Source organism: Schistocerca americana, chromosome X, assembly GCF_021461395.2.
Source record: "Schistocerca americana isolate TAMUIC-IGC-003095 chromosome X, iqSchAmer2.1, whole genome shotgun sequence".
Lineage (NCBI taxonomy): Eukaryota > Metazoa > Arthropoda > Insecta > Orthoptera > Acrididae > Schistocerca > Schistocerca americana.
The window spans coordinates 277,993,912-278,012,443 of NC_060130.1; the positions used below are offsets into that span (position 1 = coordinate 277,993,912).

At 39.1% G+C, this 18,532-nt stretch overlaps 1 protein-coding gene across 1 annotated transcript in view; it reads left to right on the top strand.

The window, feature by feature from the left end:
• The window catches only part of LOC124554778 (HEAT repeat-containing protein 5B), a 475,467-nt gene that overhangs the window by 404,627 nt on the left and 52,308 nt on the right, over window positions 1-18,532 (top strand). The window contains exons 26-31 of the mRNA XM_047128424.1: window positions 2,394-2,645; window positions 4,244-4,425; window positions 4,996-5,241; window positions 5,501-5,723; window positions 12,916-13,158; window positions 17,605-17,767. Coding sequence (XP_046984380.1) covers window positions 2,394-2,645; window positions 4,244-4,425; window positions 4,996-5,241; window positions 5,501-5,723; window positions 12,916-13,158; window positions 17,605-17,767 — 1,309 coding nt within the window. The remainder of the gene's footprint in view (window positions 1-2,393; window positions 2,646-4,243; window positions 4,426-4,995; window positions 5,242-5,500; window positions 5,724-12,915; window positions 13,159-17,604; window positions 17,768-18,532) is intronic.

Here is an 18,532-nt window from a genome sequence, read left to right on the forward strand (position 1 = left end):
AATAATCATCTATAAAACGAGAGTTCCAGTTTAGATTTTAAATTTGTTTTGTTACCTCTGACATTTTATGTTACTGGGCCAGTTGCAAAACCTGTTTATTATTTCTGACTGAGAGAGAGCCCCAGTAGTAGTATAATAGCTTCTTTATTTTCCTTCTCAAAACCTGTTGGTCACAATTTATAATTACAAAGTAATTAACTCCACCTCTTCTGCAGTTCCAACCAAAATACAGTTTTGTGGAATTGGCTCCAACTAAGTCCCTGGAGCCAGAACAAAACACTGAAATGACCAACACACGACGAACTGTTTTCCAAAGGAGAAGCCTGATTCTCAACATTACACTGTCTTCACTGATGGCACGTGGACGAGAGCTTAGTTGAGGGACTGTGAGCAGTCAGTGCATGAATCGGCTAGATCTTGGTGACAGGAACTGTCCACAGTGTTCCTGGGGTTTCCTTATTCTCCAGCAAGAGATATGCTGCCATCAAGTAACTTGTGACCATATGTAGGTGTGGTCTTGGGATGCAGCCAGTGGCTTCTTGCTGTTGCCTTACAAGGTACCTGGTGATCCATAGCTTTCGGTGCACCTCCTGGTGGTCTGGGGCTATACTTGAAAATCCTGTGTGACTGCTACAGACCACGTGAGCATAGCTTTCCGCAACTCGCACATTATAGCCATTGTGCTTGTTGTGGCTGGCATCCCTGAGCACTGTAGCACAAGTGGTATTTTTATTGTTACATGTTCAGCTCATTTATGAACCATTTGTAGCTTTAGTAATGAAAAAAATAATTTTTTCTTCTAGTATTGTAGTAATGTACATTACTCAAATTGCAATGGATTATTTACAATTAATTTCATAAGCAGGTACATAAAATACCCAAGAAAGATTTGCACTCCTCTTATGGCCTGCGTAGTTTTTTAATTGGATACCTCATTTTCAATAATCTGTTCACCACAGTAACAGAGGTAAAAGTATACCTCCAGTCTCAGTGCAGTCTTGCAGGCAGCACTGTGTGTGCAGTTGTGAACTGGACAGTGCAGCTTGTATACATATGCCACTTAATGGCAAGAAAGTTATATACCACAGCAATGCTACTTGAACATTAAACTGTTATGAGACACTAATCATAGAATATCTGCCTCGTGGTTGTTGCCAATGATCAGTAATACCACTTGGTAACCACTACCAACAAATTGCAGTTCTTTGGTACCCCAAGGAGAGTTCAATGAAACTACATACTTCCTTCTGAGGGCACCTGGAGGACCGTGTTGCCCCAGAAAGTTCACAACAGTCCCCACACAATGAATTTTTCCTCCATTACAACAGCTGTACATACCATATAGCGTAATGGTGTGCAAAAAAATGTGGATAAGGGAAAACTCCTAATGGAACATGAAACAATGTCATTGGGTTCTGTTCACCGCTGACTGGAGGATTTGTCTGATGATCAATGCAGAAGAGTTTTGAGGTAACCAGGTGCCCGATGCACATCTCAGGAGTGCGTCCCAATGGTTCAGCCGAGTCCATTTCTACAGTCAGCATTTTGCCAATGTAATGAATGAGCAAACTACACCCACCTTGTTAACACCTTCAGTGGAATGAATTGGAAAGACCTGTAGCACATGAAGACAATTGAACATGCTTTGGACAAGTTTCAACTTGCAGTGCAATTTTTCAGGTAATCTCTGACACACTTGAAGATGTCAGGAGGTCTGTTGTCAAAGAAAGAGACATGCTTGAGCAGTAACATCTTGATTACATTCTGTCCAGCATGCCAAAGAGGATCTGACCATGTTACAGTGCGTAGTATAGAGCAACATGATGCTGTATGTTACCCAGTATCAGATTTTGATTTCATTGATGTGTTACGATCTGAACTTTCAAACAGATTGCTTTTATTCTGCTATTTTTTTTATTTGAATGTGAAGCTCATTTTTTTAAATTTTTTCCCATAAAAGTTATTCTCATGGTATTCGGATGCACAGAACGTTTCTTTGAGCAGGTGAGGTGCAGTTGGAAACACCACATATTATTCACATTGGTCACATTTGTAAATCAATACTTTCTTCCTAAGTGATGAGTCACCCCCAGAAAATTATGCCATAAGGCATCAATTTTATGAAGAACAAACTTAATTATTTGAGAAGCTTAGTAATATGTTTCTCCTAGTGTTCTGTTCTGTTCTGCTTTGTTTTGTAAGAATGAATGCTTCATTAAATACATGCATTTTCTCCTCTCTGTTTTGTGTGTATCTGTTGCAACTACTTCATGAAGCCACCACAATAAGAAAAAAGGGCATGCAAGTATTTTGTCAAAAGTTTATTCCATTTGCCCCAAATATGCCATACTGTAATTTCTGAAATGTCACATTTCTTCATTTGCTTTCCATAGAATCAAGTATAGGAGAAGAAGTCATAAACGTGGCTGTGTCAACTGAAGGGGAAGATATTGAAGGGGATGATGACCAACTAAAGTTCCATGCTGAAGATGACCAGGTGACTCATCCTGCTGTTCAACCCCGATGGCCAACTAGAGTTTTTGCTGCAGAATGTGTTCGGAGAATTATCATTGCTTGTGAGGGCAATAAAGCAGCTCATTTTGATCTTGCATTGGCCAAGGAAATGCAACTTACTAAAAACAGAGGTACTGTGATCATTTAAGTCATGGTGTGTTATAATCATTGTGTGTGTAAATAGTGTTTCTGTTCTTTAAATTTGAATATACTTTTTTCTTGAACATGTCTGGTGTTAACAAAAGCAATATTATATATAATGTTATGAAATAGATGACTATTGACTGCAGATGCATTCCTGAACAGTGTGGCTACATACCCATTAGTGAATTTTGTGCAGTGATGCTGAACTTCACTATAAATGCAAAATCTATGCGAGAAGTAGTACTATATCTTACAGTAGTATATGTCATATTTCATCCAAATCCAACTTTTATTGACATTAACAGCTGTCACTAAAACCCAAGTGTATTGGAATTCGAGTGTTAGAATGCCAAGCTCCCTTTAAAAGCCTTCAGATGATTTTCTATTATTGACTCAACTGCTTGCTTTTCCAGAATAAGCTCAATTCAACAGTTAACATCTCCAGGTGGTTGATCTAATTAAAGATGGCATTACTTGAAATGCCAGGTGTTTGATCACATCATATAACATTGATAAACATGTGCAAAGCATTTGAAAAATGGTGTCTACAGTTCAAGAATGCAGTGACACAACTGTACCAATTATCTGCAAGTTTCAGAGCTTGTACTATAAGCCTGTATGGGGTTGTATGTTCGGATTGTGCTATCATCTGGAATTTTGGTTATTCTATTGTCACATTTGCCTTAGCTGCATACTTTTTTCCTCAGACTTGCCCCCAATAGTCCAAGTAACAGTATTTGATACAAATGTCTGCATTAATTTGAGGGCCCTGTATGGTCATGAACGAAAGTTCATCATATGCTGTACTTCTCTGAATGCTCTTCTACTTGCTTAACACACAAGCCCAATGGACAGTATTTCAGACTTTCGTATTCCACTGGAAGCCTACGTTTTGGCATTGCATATGATGAAGGCATTTGAGATGACGCTCACTCGTAGGCTGAAGAAGGGAAGGGAATTAAGTCAACTGTGTGCTTTTCATAGGGACCATCTTGACGTTTGTCATTGTGATTTAGAGGAAAATCAGAAACCTAACTGGATGGTTGAATTGTGATTTGAACCACCGATCTCCTGAATTTGAGTCCAGTGTCGTAATCACTGGACTATGTCACTTGACCACCAAAAGAAAATTACTTGCTGGCCTAGAAATGGATCAGTAATATGATAGTGTAAAGACCTTGTGGTAACACACTGTAATGTAATTTGCATCTTGTTAATATTTTACTCTATATTGGTGGGAAGATTAGTGGTTTGCCATGAAGACTGTGTGTGTGTGTGTGTGTGTGTGTGTGTGTGAGAGAGAGAGAGAGAGAGAGAGAGAGAGAGAGAGAGAGAATTTTCTCTAGTTCGTGAAAGGATCGATTCTGAAAGATAGCAAGTTTTCTGTCCTTTTGTGTGTCCTATTGACAACTCATCGCTTCTTCTATTCGGTGAATGGTCTCCTTTACTCCTAAATTGTGTATGTTCATTAACTATTTTCATATAACTACATGTGATATTGACAGCCGTTAATCAAGTGTGCTAAGCTGAGCTATTCATCTAAAATAATTCACTTAATGACTTGGAGTGTTAATTTTGGTTCCAGGTGATTACTTGGTGCTACATCTGTCTGACCTTGTGAGAATGGCTTTTATGGCAGCAACCAGTGACTCTGATCCATTGAGACTAGAAGGTCTTAAAACTCTTCAAGAGATTATTGATAAGTTTGCGAAAGTCCCAGAGCCAGAATTTCCTGGCCATCTTCTCCTAGAACAATTTCAAGCGCAGGTAATTTCAGTAGCAGCTCTGCTCACAGCACATAAATTCTTCTGTATTACAGTTCAGCAAGCTCCTATCCTTTTTATACGATTTTATATGATTGACAGAAGTAAAAGTTTTTTGTATGTATGTTTCTATTTTAGTACCATCCATTTAAACTGTTCATTTTGATAGAAATGGTGTCAAGGTAAGAACTGCAGCTACAGCAGTAAATTATGTGTGAACAAAATATCATAGTTGTAAAGCAGAGTTGAAATAATTTAGGATGTAGAGAGAGAAATAAATATAAAGATAATGAGAATCAGCAACTGGACAAAGAACCAAAAGGATGGTTATGAAACTGGATGTGGAGGTACTCTGTAACAGGATACAACATGTAGTGTGTCCTCTACTTATTTAGGGAAGATTGTAATGACAATTTCATTATAAAATTGTGTGTATAGTGTACGCTGCATGCAGCTCTTTTAAAGTTGCATGATAATATTATAGTTGGTTTGGTATTAAACAGAGTTCTGATGACTTTGATGCTGAATGATTATGCAAGTGCAGTAAGTCTTAGATGCCACATATTTGCAACAGGTTGGTGCTGCACTGAGACCAGCATTTGCTCCTGAGACACCATCACATGTAACTGCAGCAGCATGTGAAGTGTGCAGCGCATGGATAGGCAGTGGCGTCGCAAGAGACCTCAATGATCTTCGCCGCGTTCATCAGCTTCTTGTTTCAAGCTTGACCAAGCTACACCAGGACTCTGGAACAGCACAGCTGTACAATGAAAGCCTTGCAACTCTTGAGCGTCTCTCCATCCTCAAAGCATGGGCAGAAGTAAGAGCAGCATAATTCATCAATACGTAGTTGTCACTTTTTCTCAGTAACCAACTTTTAGTAGAATCCTCACTGGGACTGTAGAACAACAGGGAATTGTACGTACAAATCCTTGGGTAGAAATTTATAGTAATTATTATCTATTGTCTCTTTACTGTTCCAATTGAACAGATTTTCTTTTGTCATTGCTGGCTGTAATGAAGTAAGTAGTTTTGGTGGTATCTGATCAAAGTACTTATTGCGCATTTCTTCGTTATAGGTTTATATAGTTGCCATGGTTGGGGATAACTCAGCACCAGAGAAAATGGATGCAAGTTTTGCTTCATCTGACACGATGCATGAAAGCAGAAGTGAGGATGACTTTGGTGAATTTGAATTTCGTGGAGAAAGTCTTCTTACACTTGTACAACCAGAATTAATCAGTTTGTCACATTACTGGCTTGCAGCTCTCAGAGACCATGCATTACTCTCACTTCCCTCAGGTAAATAGAATAAATGTAGGACCTATATGGCATATTAAAATACTAATGGGAAGTAGAAGTGGTTTTAATTTTTAGGTACAAACATAAGTTATTTGTAGGCAACAAATAATCATGTGCTGTATACACTAAAAACAGAAACTTGAACAGTGCTGATAACAACATGAAACGGCTAAACTTGGATCATGAGCTTTAAAATTTATAGGTCCTTTCATTGAAGTCTAAGAAAAAGTTACAACAATCCCCTTCTCTTCTTAGCTGAATGAAATCCTAAATATTTGTCTGTACCATGGTCCCAAGCTTCAGGTCTTCACCATGTGCACGATTACAATAGACAGTGCTAACTATAAGATTGTCAGCAAGGAAACTACTAATCAAGGGACCTGAGTCAACTCTGCTTTACTATAACAATGTAATATTTTTCAATAAGAATTGGCAGCCTTGGTGTAGAAAACTGATTGATTACATGCAGATAAAATTAGGGGCATTCAAATGAAACTTGGTCACTAGTGTAAAGTAATGGTAACGATTTTATCAACTCAGAAATGATACACAGTACACAAACTCAACAATAGTTGCCAAAACTGTTGGCACATTTCTCTCATTGTGACACTAGCCAGTCGGTTCCATCCTTGAAGAAGCAAGTAGGCTGCTGTCAGATCCAGGCCTGGACCCAGTCACACACTTTGTCATCCATTGTGAATCAATGTCCATGAATAGTTTGTTTTAGAGATCCAAACACATGAAAGTCACACAATGAAAGGTCACGACTGTACGGTATACATTCCAGCAGTTTCCCACCAAAATTGCTGCAATGTCGTCTTCACCACATTGGCCGTGTGTGGCGACCATTATCATGTAGGAGGATAATGCCATTGGGCAACATACCTCAGTGTTTTGACTTCATGGCTCGTCTAAGGTTCTGTAAAGTGGCGTGATAACACTGGGCATTGATGGTGGTTTCCCATTCAAGGAACTCGACAAGCAGTGGGCCCTTGTGGTCAAAAAAGGAGGACATCATGACCTTACCAGAAATGGTGCGCACGGCCTTTGATTTCTTTGGAGGTGGTGAAATTGCATGTTTCCACTGCTTACTCTGATGCTTTCTTTCCAGTTCAAAATGGTGACACCATGTTTCGTCACCTGTGACAATACGTGACAGAAAGCCGTGTTCCTCCTCGTGATAACATTGTAGATGACTCAAAGACAGTGCCATTTGAGCATTGCACTGTTCGGTGATCAGTTGGTGGGGTACCCACTGTGCACAGAAAGTTCAAATGTTGATGCATTATGGTGTGGGCAGTCCCCACAGTAATACCCAATAACCAATGGATCTCATCCACAGTGATTCTGTGGTTGTCCAAGACTAAAGCATTCACTTTCGCAACCATTTCTGTCCAGGACGAGCATCGTCTTCCAGTAACTTGCGCCCCTCAAGAAATCGTTTGCACGATTTCACAACACTTGAACGACTCGGACTGTACTCACTATACACTGCCTGTGTCTGTTGATACATTTCACAGCCTCCAACTCCTTCCGCCACCAAAAATCGAGTCACTCTTTGTTGCTCCTGCTTATTCGCCTGCATGTTCGGTAGTGGACGATAACTTGTGTGACCACCTTGTCTTCGGTGTGAAACCACACTGGCACTACGCAACATCAAATGGTGCGCATGCGTCAGTCTCTCTACCAATAGATGGCGCCATGTTACGTGGCAGTTACATGGTGCCATCTTACGTGTAAGGCAAAGGTAGACGCACTGACCAGGTTTCATTTGAATGAACCTCGTATTATGACACAATAACTGCACTGAAAACATGAAATGCTAAAACTGTCTGTTTAACTGCGGGCTGGTTCTGTGTCAGTGATTACCTGTTTCATCTTCACAGTCATTTTCATTGACTCATATTCATCTACAGCTAATAAGATCTATCTTTTGTTGCTGCTGCCCACCAGAGAAACTTGTTACATAATTTTCAGACTATTACTAGAAAAGTTAATGTGACTCCACAGGAAAGCCTCCAACTTTGGACAGTCCAAAGGTTTGTTCCAAAACTCCAGAAAACAATTCCCATATATTGAGAGCATAGCTGAGAGCCACTCTATGTTGGATTCGGCGAAATTCCCTCGCATCCTCCTATAGTTGCTGACAAGAGAGCTTAGAGGAAGAATGAGGCAGTCATGAAAAATCTCATTCCCAGTGACGCTCTGGGAATACAGTAACTGTTACAGTTTCTTGCACCACAATTAATGCACATATTACTGTGTTCTCTGGATTTAAACCCCGACAGAATAATTACTCATCTTATCTTTCTGGGAAAGTTATGACTGTGATTGTTTCTGACAGTTCAGAGCTTAATAAAATCTATCTTCAGTCACAATGTTTTCATACTAGTGCACTTCAAACCCTGAGGGTTTATCTTCATGTGCTGGTTACGGTCATAACATACTCCTTTATTATTGTTTGGTAACTGCTGTGCATGTAACAAAATTTTCTTAAGTTACTATGTTTTTTCATATCTATTGAAACATACTTTAAAAATATTTTAATGTACTGCTAAAAGTACACTTACTGCATGTATTCACAGCAGCACCTGAAGAAGAACCCACAAGGTTTGAAATACATTGTTCATTAATAAAAAATAAAGAATAAAGATTTGTTCAGCACTGATACTTATTCCTTAGACAATCAGTCTGGATTGTTGGGAGTCAATATGTTATGCATCCCTCTGTATTTAGGTTAGATTAGACTAGTACTGGTTCCATTGATCATGAATACGACACTTCGTAATGATGTGGAACGTGTCAGGTTAATAAAAGGTGTCTATAGAAGATATTACATTACACAAAATATTTCACGACACTTAATATTTAATTTTTTTGTGGGGGTTGGGGAAATTACCCACTTACTATATCCAAAAATTCATCTAATGAGTGGAAGGAGTTGCCATTAAGAAATTCTTTTAATTTCCTTTCAAATGCTATATGGCTATTAGGTAAGTGATCAAAGACTTTTGTAACAGCATAATTTACCCCCTTCTGAACCAAAGTTAGATTTAACCTTGAGTAGTGAAGATAATCCTTTCTCCTAGTGTTGTAGCCATGTACACTGCTATTACTTTTGAATTCGTTTGGATTGTTAATAACACATTTCATAAGTGAATATATATATATTGTGAGGCTAGAGTGAAGCTCTCTAGCTCTTTAAATAAGTGTCTGCAGGATGACCTTGTATGAGCTCCAGCAATTATTCTGATTACACGCTTTTGTGCTATGAACACTCTTTTACTTAGTGATGAGTTACCCCAGAATATTATGCCATATGAAAGCAGAGAATGAGGATAGGTGTGGTAAGCTAATTTACTGAGATGTATATCACTAAAATTTGCAATGACTCTAATAGCATAAGTAGCTGAACTCAAACGTTTCAGCAGATCTTCAGTGTGTTTTTTTCCAGTTCAACCTCTCATCAATGTATACACCTAGAAATTTTGAAAGCTCTACCTTAGCTAGAGATTTCTGATCAAAGTCTATATTTATTAATGGTGTCATTCCATTTACTGTGTGGAACTGTGTATACAGTGTTTTGTCAAAGTTTAATGAGAGCCCATTTGCAGAGAACCACTTAATGGTTTTCTGAAAAATGTCGTTTACAGTTTCACCAGTTAATTCTTGTCTGTTGGGTGTGATAGCTATACTTGTATCATCGGCAAAAAGTACCAGCTTTGCATCTTCGTGAATATAGAATGGCAAGTCATTAATATACAGGGTGATTCAAAAAGAATACCACAACTTTAAAAATGTGTATTTAATGAAAGAAACATAATATAATCTTCTGTTATACGTCATTACAAAGAGTATTTAAAAAGGTTTTTTTTCACTCAAAAACAAGTTCAGAGATGTTCAATATGGCCCCCTCCAGACACTCGAGCAATATCAACCCGATACTCCAACTCGTTCCACACTTTCTGTAGCATATCAGGCGTAACAGTTTGGATAGCTGCTGTTATTTCTCGTTTCAAATCATCAATGGTGGCTGGGAGAGGTGGCCGAAACACCATATCCTTAACATGCCCCCATAAGAAAAAATCGCAGGGGGTAAGATCAGGGCTTCTTGGAGGCCGTCCAGAACTTTTCGCTTTGCACAAACACCCATTCTCTGTAAACTGTTTATACTAACGTTTAATACACCACCTATCAGGAGGTTTAACACCATACTTCGTTTGAAATGCACGCTGAACAACTGTCGTCGATTCACTTCTGCCGTACTCAATAACACAAAAAGCTTTCTGTTGAGCGGTCGCCATCTTAGCATCAACTGACACTGACGGCTAGTCAACAGCGCCTCAAGCGAACAAATGTACAACTAAATGAAACTTTATAGCTCCCTTAATTCGCCAACAGATAGTGCATAGCTCTGCCTTTTGTCGTTGCAGAGTTTTAAATTCCTAAAGTTGTGGTATTCTTTTTGAATCACCCTGTATATTAAGAACAGCAGAGGACCCAAGACCAAACCCTTGTGGCACCTCTTTCTTGATTGTTCCCCAGTTTGAGAAATCACCAGTTTTTTGCATATTATGTGAACTGCTTATTTCAACTTTCTGCACTCTTCCAGTTAGGTATGATTTAAACTATTTGAGCGCTGTCCCATTCATACCACAGTACTTGAGCTTATCTAGAAGTATTCCATGATTTACACAACCAAAAGCCTTTGAGAGATCACAGAAAATCCCAATGGGTGACTTCCGGTTACTCAGAGCATTTAATATTTCATTAGTGAAAGTGTATATAGCATTTTCCATTGAAAAACCTTTCTGGAAACCAAACTAACATTTTGTTAAAACTTTATTTTTACAAAGGTGTGAAGCTACTCTACAGTACATTACTTTTTCAAGAATTTTGGATAAGGCAGTCAGAAGAGAGATTGGGCAGCAGTTGTTGACATCAGATGTATCCCCTTTCTTATGCAGTGGTTTAACAATGGCATACTTCAGTCTATCTGGGAAAATACCCTGCTTCAGAGAGCTATTACATATGTGGCTAAGAATCCCACTTATCTCTTGGGAACAAGCTTTTATTATCCTGCTGGAAATGCCATCAATTCCATGTGATCTTTTATTCTTGAGAGAGTTTAGTATCTTCCTAATTTCAGATGGAGAGGTGGGTGGAATTTCAATTGTATCAAATTGTGTGGGTAAGGCCTCTTCCATTACCTGCCATGCTTCTTCTAATGAACATTTAGATCCTATTTTCTCTACAGCATTTAAAAAATGATCATTCAAAATGTTTTCGACTTCCATTTGCTTTGGTGGTAGTGCCGTCATTCTGCACTCTTGGTTGCCCTGTCTCCCTTGTAATAATATTCCAAATTGTTTTGATTTTGTCAACAGTTTTGCTCAGACTCGAGGAGTGATGTGACTACATGAAACTGTTACGAATAATAGTTTGAAAACAATGAACATATCTACTTGTGAACATGAGTGTGACAGGATTTGAGAGTGCAGCCACCTACTTTAGTAAGAAAAACATCTCCTGGTAAGCTCAAGAAGGAAGAGTGACCATTGGAGAGTGTAATTTTTAGATACACGAAGAATGGTGAAGTACTGTTCCAGCTGCTGCAAGTACATCACCCAATCTTGTTTGACATTGTTAACTGGTGGAAATGTGAGTGGATGGCTGTCCACTGCCTGTACGGGAAGAGTACCTTGTGCCTACAATTGATCCTTCAAAAGCTGAATTTGCTGCTGCTGCCGTTGTTGAAACTGCTGTTGCTGTTGTTGAAACTGCTGTTGGAACTGCAGTTGCAATTGTTGCTGCAGGAGCAGCTGTTGCTATTTCACAAGCTGCATGAGCTTTGTGTCCATGGGTAACTACTAACCTTTTACTAACCTTTATAGTGACCATAATCTAACAAGCCCAGAAACAACTTGAAAACCTGCAGAAACTCGCTCACAGATCAAGGTAATGGGATATGAGTTGCTGAAAATAAACAGGGTGGGGACAACAACAGGAAGACAGTCAACAGAGATGGTGCAGTGGAATAACAAATCCATTGAGTAATCCAAATGTGAAAACCTAAGGTGTAGCAAATACTATGACCAAGACAATGATGTGTAGCGACAACGATACTAGATCTCAATGAAATCACAACTGAAGAGTGAGCTGCTGCACTGTGATGTTTAATGAGCAGCTGCATGCACTGATATGCTGGTAAGGTGGGCATGTGTCCTGCAACCAGCACTGCAGCAGCAGATGTACAGTGCTGTCTGGTGACTGTCATTGAGCTCCATCCTTTACAGAGGTCACTCAGATTCACCAGGTGTGGATACCACAATTTCAGTAGAAATAAATTTGACTCATGAATACTTGCACAATTACATCTGACTTGTCCTCCAGGGCTAATTCAGTAGCACACAGTTTGTTGTATCCATATGCAGAACTTTGCCTAATTTTTGTTCTAGAACTTTACTATCTATCTTGAGTTTTAACCTGTCACTTGTATCTCATGTTTATGGTTATCAGATCTTTTTCTGATTGTCCAGCAAAGTCTTTTTGCACCACTCCATTCTGTACAACTTATATTTATTTTGGTTACTACCTTAGCTCCCCTTCCCCATGCACTAACAAATTCATTGGTCCAGAACATAACAGTTGTCTCATTTATTTCTTTTTCAGGGTGTATGTTACCTTTTTAAACATTAGTGGCCATTCATTGTCTTCAATCACCTTCTTTTTATGGTACTGATGGTTCTACCTCATCTTTTGCAGATGGTATTATTTTGTTGCACATTGCAAAAGATGATGTCAAGGCAGGTTTTTAATCATCAAGGAAAGGATTACAATTGTCCTCAATTATTCCTTTTGGATGCAGGCATTAACGTAACATTAAAGTTTTTGTCATGTGTGCATGAAGGTGCAATATTATTAATTTAAAGCCTGTATGGAAGTTTGTGGGACCTATTATTGAATTTATTTCTTGTAATTGATTGATGAATTTTTGCTCCATCTGTTTGGTGAGGTATCTGCACATTTCCAGTGTAAAAACATTAGATGGTGTAGAATGTGACTGAGATTTACTAACTTCTTGTTCTTCCAAGCTAATACAAATTGAGTGCACATGCTGCATCAGAGTGTGGATAGTGGAAATAATACTGGACATAATACGTATATGTTTCATACATCTTTTCTCTTCCAGAATTTGCAAGCCAGTTACCTCATGATGGTGGTGCATTCTATACTACAGACACCATGGAGTCATCTAGACCATATTACTTAACTTCATGGCCTCCAATTCTTCATGCAGCAGCTTTATGGCTAAATGCAAGTGGATTTGAAGATAATAGCCAATCTCCAAAGAAGTCCTCAGAATGCCAAGAAAGCATTGTTAAAAAGAAAAGTATTTGTGAATCTGGCCATGATCGCTTCTACCTTTTGTTTGGTGAGTCTTTCTGAGTTGATTTCAGTTAAAGAAAGTTCCAAGTGTAAAGAAAAGATAAAAAATTATGGTAAATTATGTCACATCTTTACAGTATATGCATAGAGCATGATTTTTTCCACCATGGACAAACTCTAGGGATTGATCAATGAGAAGGTACAGAACAAAATAGGTATAATCAATTTATGTCTGGAAACACATGGTTTCCATGCTACAGACCATTTATTCAAACATACAGTGTTACAGAGACTGCGGTCTATTACACGCTGCACCGTGCAGCCACAGTTACAGCATGGTGGTTCTGTTCCTCATACGTCTTGCCATAGTGCCCTCTCTTGCCATAGTAATTGGTAATGTTGTGTCCGATTCACTTCTCTTGCTGACTCACACCTTATAGTGGATGTGATACAGCATTATACTTAATGGTTCCGTATTCAAAGGGCAAATGGCAACGGACGGTGTGTAGTGAGGTTGTATCAAGAGACCTATTCCCGCCGACAACAACCACAGTGTTCAATATTTGCAACAGTGTTTTGCCGTTTGCCTGAGACAGGGTTGTTTCAAGAAGTAGGAAGTCATTAAGGATGTACCCGAAATGTCTGGACACTAGATGTGGAGGAAAATGTGATTAACACTGTGGAAAGCAACTGCCGTGTCAGTACTAGGGACTTGGTCCGCCAGCACAGGGTAACCTAGACGACCGTGGCGAGCATCCTCCATGACAATTGTTACTACCCTTGTCACATACAGCATGTGGAGGGCTTACTAGTGACAGACTTTCCACATCGGGAGCAGTTTTGTCACTGGTTTCTTCAGCAGGCAATCACGATTCTGGGATTTATGTCATCCATCCTATTCCCAGATGAGGCCACCTTCACACCTTTATGTGGAGTGGTATCTTCAGCTTTCATAACAGTCATCTGTGGGATAGTATTCAGTACCCCAATGGTATGGTGACAGAGAATCATTAGCATCGGTGCAGCTGGAATGTGTGGGTTGGGGTAGTTGTCGACCTATTTTGGGACCAGTCTTCCTTCCATGTCACCTAACAGGCTGGGAGCTATTGGCGTTTCTTGCGGGTAACTTTGTCTCTCCTGTTGGAAGAAGTACCATTGATGATACGAAGGGTTATGTGGCTACTACATGGGGTGCTCCAGCCGGGTGCTCCAGCCCAATTTGCCATTAATGTCTGGACGCATCTCAGTTGTATCTTCCCTGGTCAGTGGATTGGACGAGGGTGTCCAGTTGCATGGCCTCCTCATTCACTGGATCTCAACCTGTGTGATTTCTGGGTAGGGGTCATCTCAAAAGTATCATGTTTGCAGAGCCCATTCCATGTGTGGAGACACTGTAGCAGCATATTCATGCCACCTTTGACTCTGTTGGAATGTAACCAGGCCGATGTGAACATGTGAGACAGAATGTGCCATGGCATGAGCACACATGCGTTGAGGCACATGGAAATCATTTTTAACACATACGGTAACTGTGGATGCATGGTACAGCGCATATTAGAGTGCAGTCTCTGTAACAGTGTATGACTGCATAAATGGTCTGTATCATGGAAACCATGCATTTCTGGACATAAGTTCATTAGACATTTTTTGTTCCATATCCTCTCATTGATCAATCCCTAGAGTTTCTACATGGTAGAAAAAATCACCCTGTATTGCTTCATCATGCCTCAGGGTAATAATTATTCTGTGACTCTAAAGCTTATTATTTTATCTTTATTTGAGAAATATGACTGTAAAATGACTCTTTACAGAACGTCATATTTTCATGAAGCTGACTCAAAATCTATTGTGTAATGTAACTTGCTAAATTTCTCCGAATGTTCTGTCAAGAATAAAGATGAAAAAAGTCATTCAAAAATAGCAATGTCATAGAAGTCTATATCCCATTTACATTCATTACAATAAGAGACATCAGTGCTTGGTGACTGAAAAGGATTGCAACAGTCTGCAGCAACTGGGTGATATTATTTGTAGAAAAGCCTCATAACACCACTGGCAGGTATTCTGCAAGCTGTAATACAGTTTTATTTGTGCACCAGTCTTGTGGAATTTGCCACAGGACACTCACCTTATGCACATATAAGTCTGTGGCAGTGTAATCTAACTTGCTGCATTTCAACAGTCCTGCTGTTGTCAGAATCCACCAGTCGCTCATAATTTTTTCCATATTATTGTGAGTGTGAAATAAGAAATATTGTAGCAGCCAAATAGGCAATGTTGCCAGGTGCCAGTTCTGACTTTTTGCATGTCATCACGAACAGTCACTTGACCAATGATATCCTTCGCTCATGACATACATTCCAAGTGCATCACATTTGTCCTGTCAAATATTAACATATACTGACATAAAATTATGGGAGGAAGATGGAGGAGGAGGAGGAGGAGGAGGAGGAGATAAGTGTTTAACATCTCGTTGCTAATGAGGTCATTAGAGACAGAGTGCAAACTCGGATTAGGGAAGGATGGAAAAGGGAGTCAGCTATGTCCTTTCAAGGGAACCATCCTCGCACTTGCCTTAAATGATTTAGGGAAATCATGGAAAACCTAAATGAGGGTGGCCAGATGCGGGTTTGAACCATTGCCCTCCCAAATGTGAGTCCAGTGCACTAAACACCGTGTTACCTCGCTCAGTGAGGAAGATGAAGAAAGAAAGAAAGACAGAAGAACGAATGAAAAAGATTGAGAGCGTCAAGGTTTTGACATGGAGCTCTAAATTTTTTTCATAAAGATCCACAACATGAAATTACAAGCAATGACCATCTTGTTTGAGTTAACAGAGAAATATCATTCTTCAACAAAACTTTTTCTGTGTATGTGACAGCATTATTATGTTGACATCATGTTGGCCATTGTTGCTACCGGTGTATCTATTGCTGTGGTATAGTTATTACGGGGCCAGTGTCACCTCAATTTTTGTGTGCTGATACTTCATTATGCTCATATTATCTATTGTTAACAACATGATAGACAATGATTCTGGCAGAGGTTGGTTGCAGTGAGGTTTTATTGCAGCTGACAGTGACCATAGAAGAGTATAATCACAAACTACATTTTGTTGTCTGTGACCTACTATTGCATAAGTTAGTTTATGCCATCAGTGGGAATGTTCTCAATTCATTTCCTTTGTATCTAACTAACAGAAAACTGAAATCATTCTCCACTACCTCAAAAGAGACAATGATACTGCAGATGAAAGATAAGCAACATGATAGCAAGGTTGGGGTGCAATAGGGAGTGTCAAACGTGCAAAATTGGTTAGATCACTGCAGCAGAAATGTACAATTGTGAAACTTTCATAACTACTATCCGTGAAGTATGCTGTTGTGTGTAGCATCATTTTTCAATGAGTTTCATACAGAAATAAAAAATGAAAGCATAAAATGAAAAGATTGTTGTAGCACTGGTAGTAATCCTATTACGACACTATCGTGTTACCTGCTTGAAAGCATCCTAGTGCCTTTCAGCATGATTTACTGTACATGCTAGTTAGTTTCATGTTTAATGGATCATTTGTATGATTAATCATAATGATGTGAAAAGAGTCATTTTACATTCCTAGTACACATTTATATGTAAATATGGCTACACGCTGACCATTTACAAGGTTTGTTTTCTTAAAAATATTTCAGACATAAGAAATACCTGCCCACCACCTTTTACACATTACAATAATCACATTCTTCTGTGGAATAGGAGGAGCTTTCATAGATAAACTTTTTCAGTTTATTTTCAAATTTTACATTGTTGTCTGTAAGACATTTTAAATCGGTTTGTAAGTGATCCAAAATTTTGGAGGTAATATTGTGCACCCCTTTTTGTGCTTAAGATAACCCTAATGTGGAGAAATGAATGCCATTTTTTCTTCTGGTATTGTAATTATGTACATCATTGTTCCTTTTGAACTGCAGTGGATTTTTATAACAAACTTAGAGGGGGAGTAAATATACTGTGAAGCAGTAGTCACAATACCCAACTTCTTAAACACATGTGTACAAAAAGTTAACGTGCAATGTGTTTTCCTTTCAAATGAACAATTAATGCTGGTGTAATTAAGCCTGAAATTGTTTGATGCTACATAGAGAGAACTTCCTCTAAATTTATTACTGTAATGCTGTCAGTTTGATATAATTTCACATATGAACACTATTAATCCACTGTTATGTATTGGGTAATTTTATGACTGTAGGTCTGTGATCCAAATGGTCCATATGATCACCAGATTGCACTGATGACCTAGCTGCTTTGCACCCAAAACAACAGTAATAATTAATCATCCATATTAATCATGGTTCCATAGAGCAAAAAGTGTGAACATACACACCACTATGTTTAATGTGTCATATTTTTTTTATTGCTGCATGATAATAATATCCTCAAAAAAGGAAAAAATAAGATAAATAAAAAAAAATTACATAATGAATATTGTTTACAGGTATCTGTACGGAAGCTCTTTGCAGTCCTCGTTCAGTAGAACCATTGGAAAGCATTAGTACATGTTTACAAGCCTTGTACACTCTTTTAGATTCAGTCTGGTCTCGTCAAGTACTTACAAGTGATGAAAAGCTTCCAATTGAACTTTGCAATGTGCTTCATAGGTAAGTTGCCCCCATGACATTTAAGGTAGTATTAAGAACTAAATATTATATAGTACTCTGAGCTGTTCAGTTCAAATGCCAGCTGTGCGCAAGTTGTGTGAACTGAAATTGTGCCTCTGCCCATTGAAGCAGATGCGTTTCCCCCATGAACAGTAAGCACAGTACATGAAAAGCAATAGATGACTTAACCTGTATTTCAGCAGGTGGACTAATTGTGATGGTGGTAGTAGTGTCAGGGTGGGATGAGTAGAGGGTGAAGAAGGTGGTGAGCAGGAAGAGGGATTAGGGCTGGGTGGCTAGCGACTCGTAGGGAGGAAGCCAGTTTGCAGCTAGCAATGTGAGAGGGAGGTAGGTGTATGGGTTATGCATGTAATGAATGATTTTAGGGGCCAGTGGGGAGCAGCACACACTGAAGGCAAAGTGGGGACATGAATTGGGAGTGAGTGACAGGATGGAGAAAGGGAAAACTGTTGGGTAGAGGATGTGGGGACAGTGGGTTACCAGAGAAACTCCCATCTGCATACTGAATGATTAACAAACTAACATTGGAAACTCCAGGGTGGAATATCAATAACATATGGAAAAGGATAGGTTGCTATTCACTGTAAAAATGACATGTTGAGTTGCAGAAAGGCACAACAAAATCACTGTTACACATTCAGCTTTCAGCCAATGCCTACTTCAGAAGAGAAAACACACAGACATCCATTCATACAAGCAAGCACACCTCATGCACACGTAACTGCCATCTCTGGCAGCTCGGAC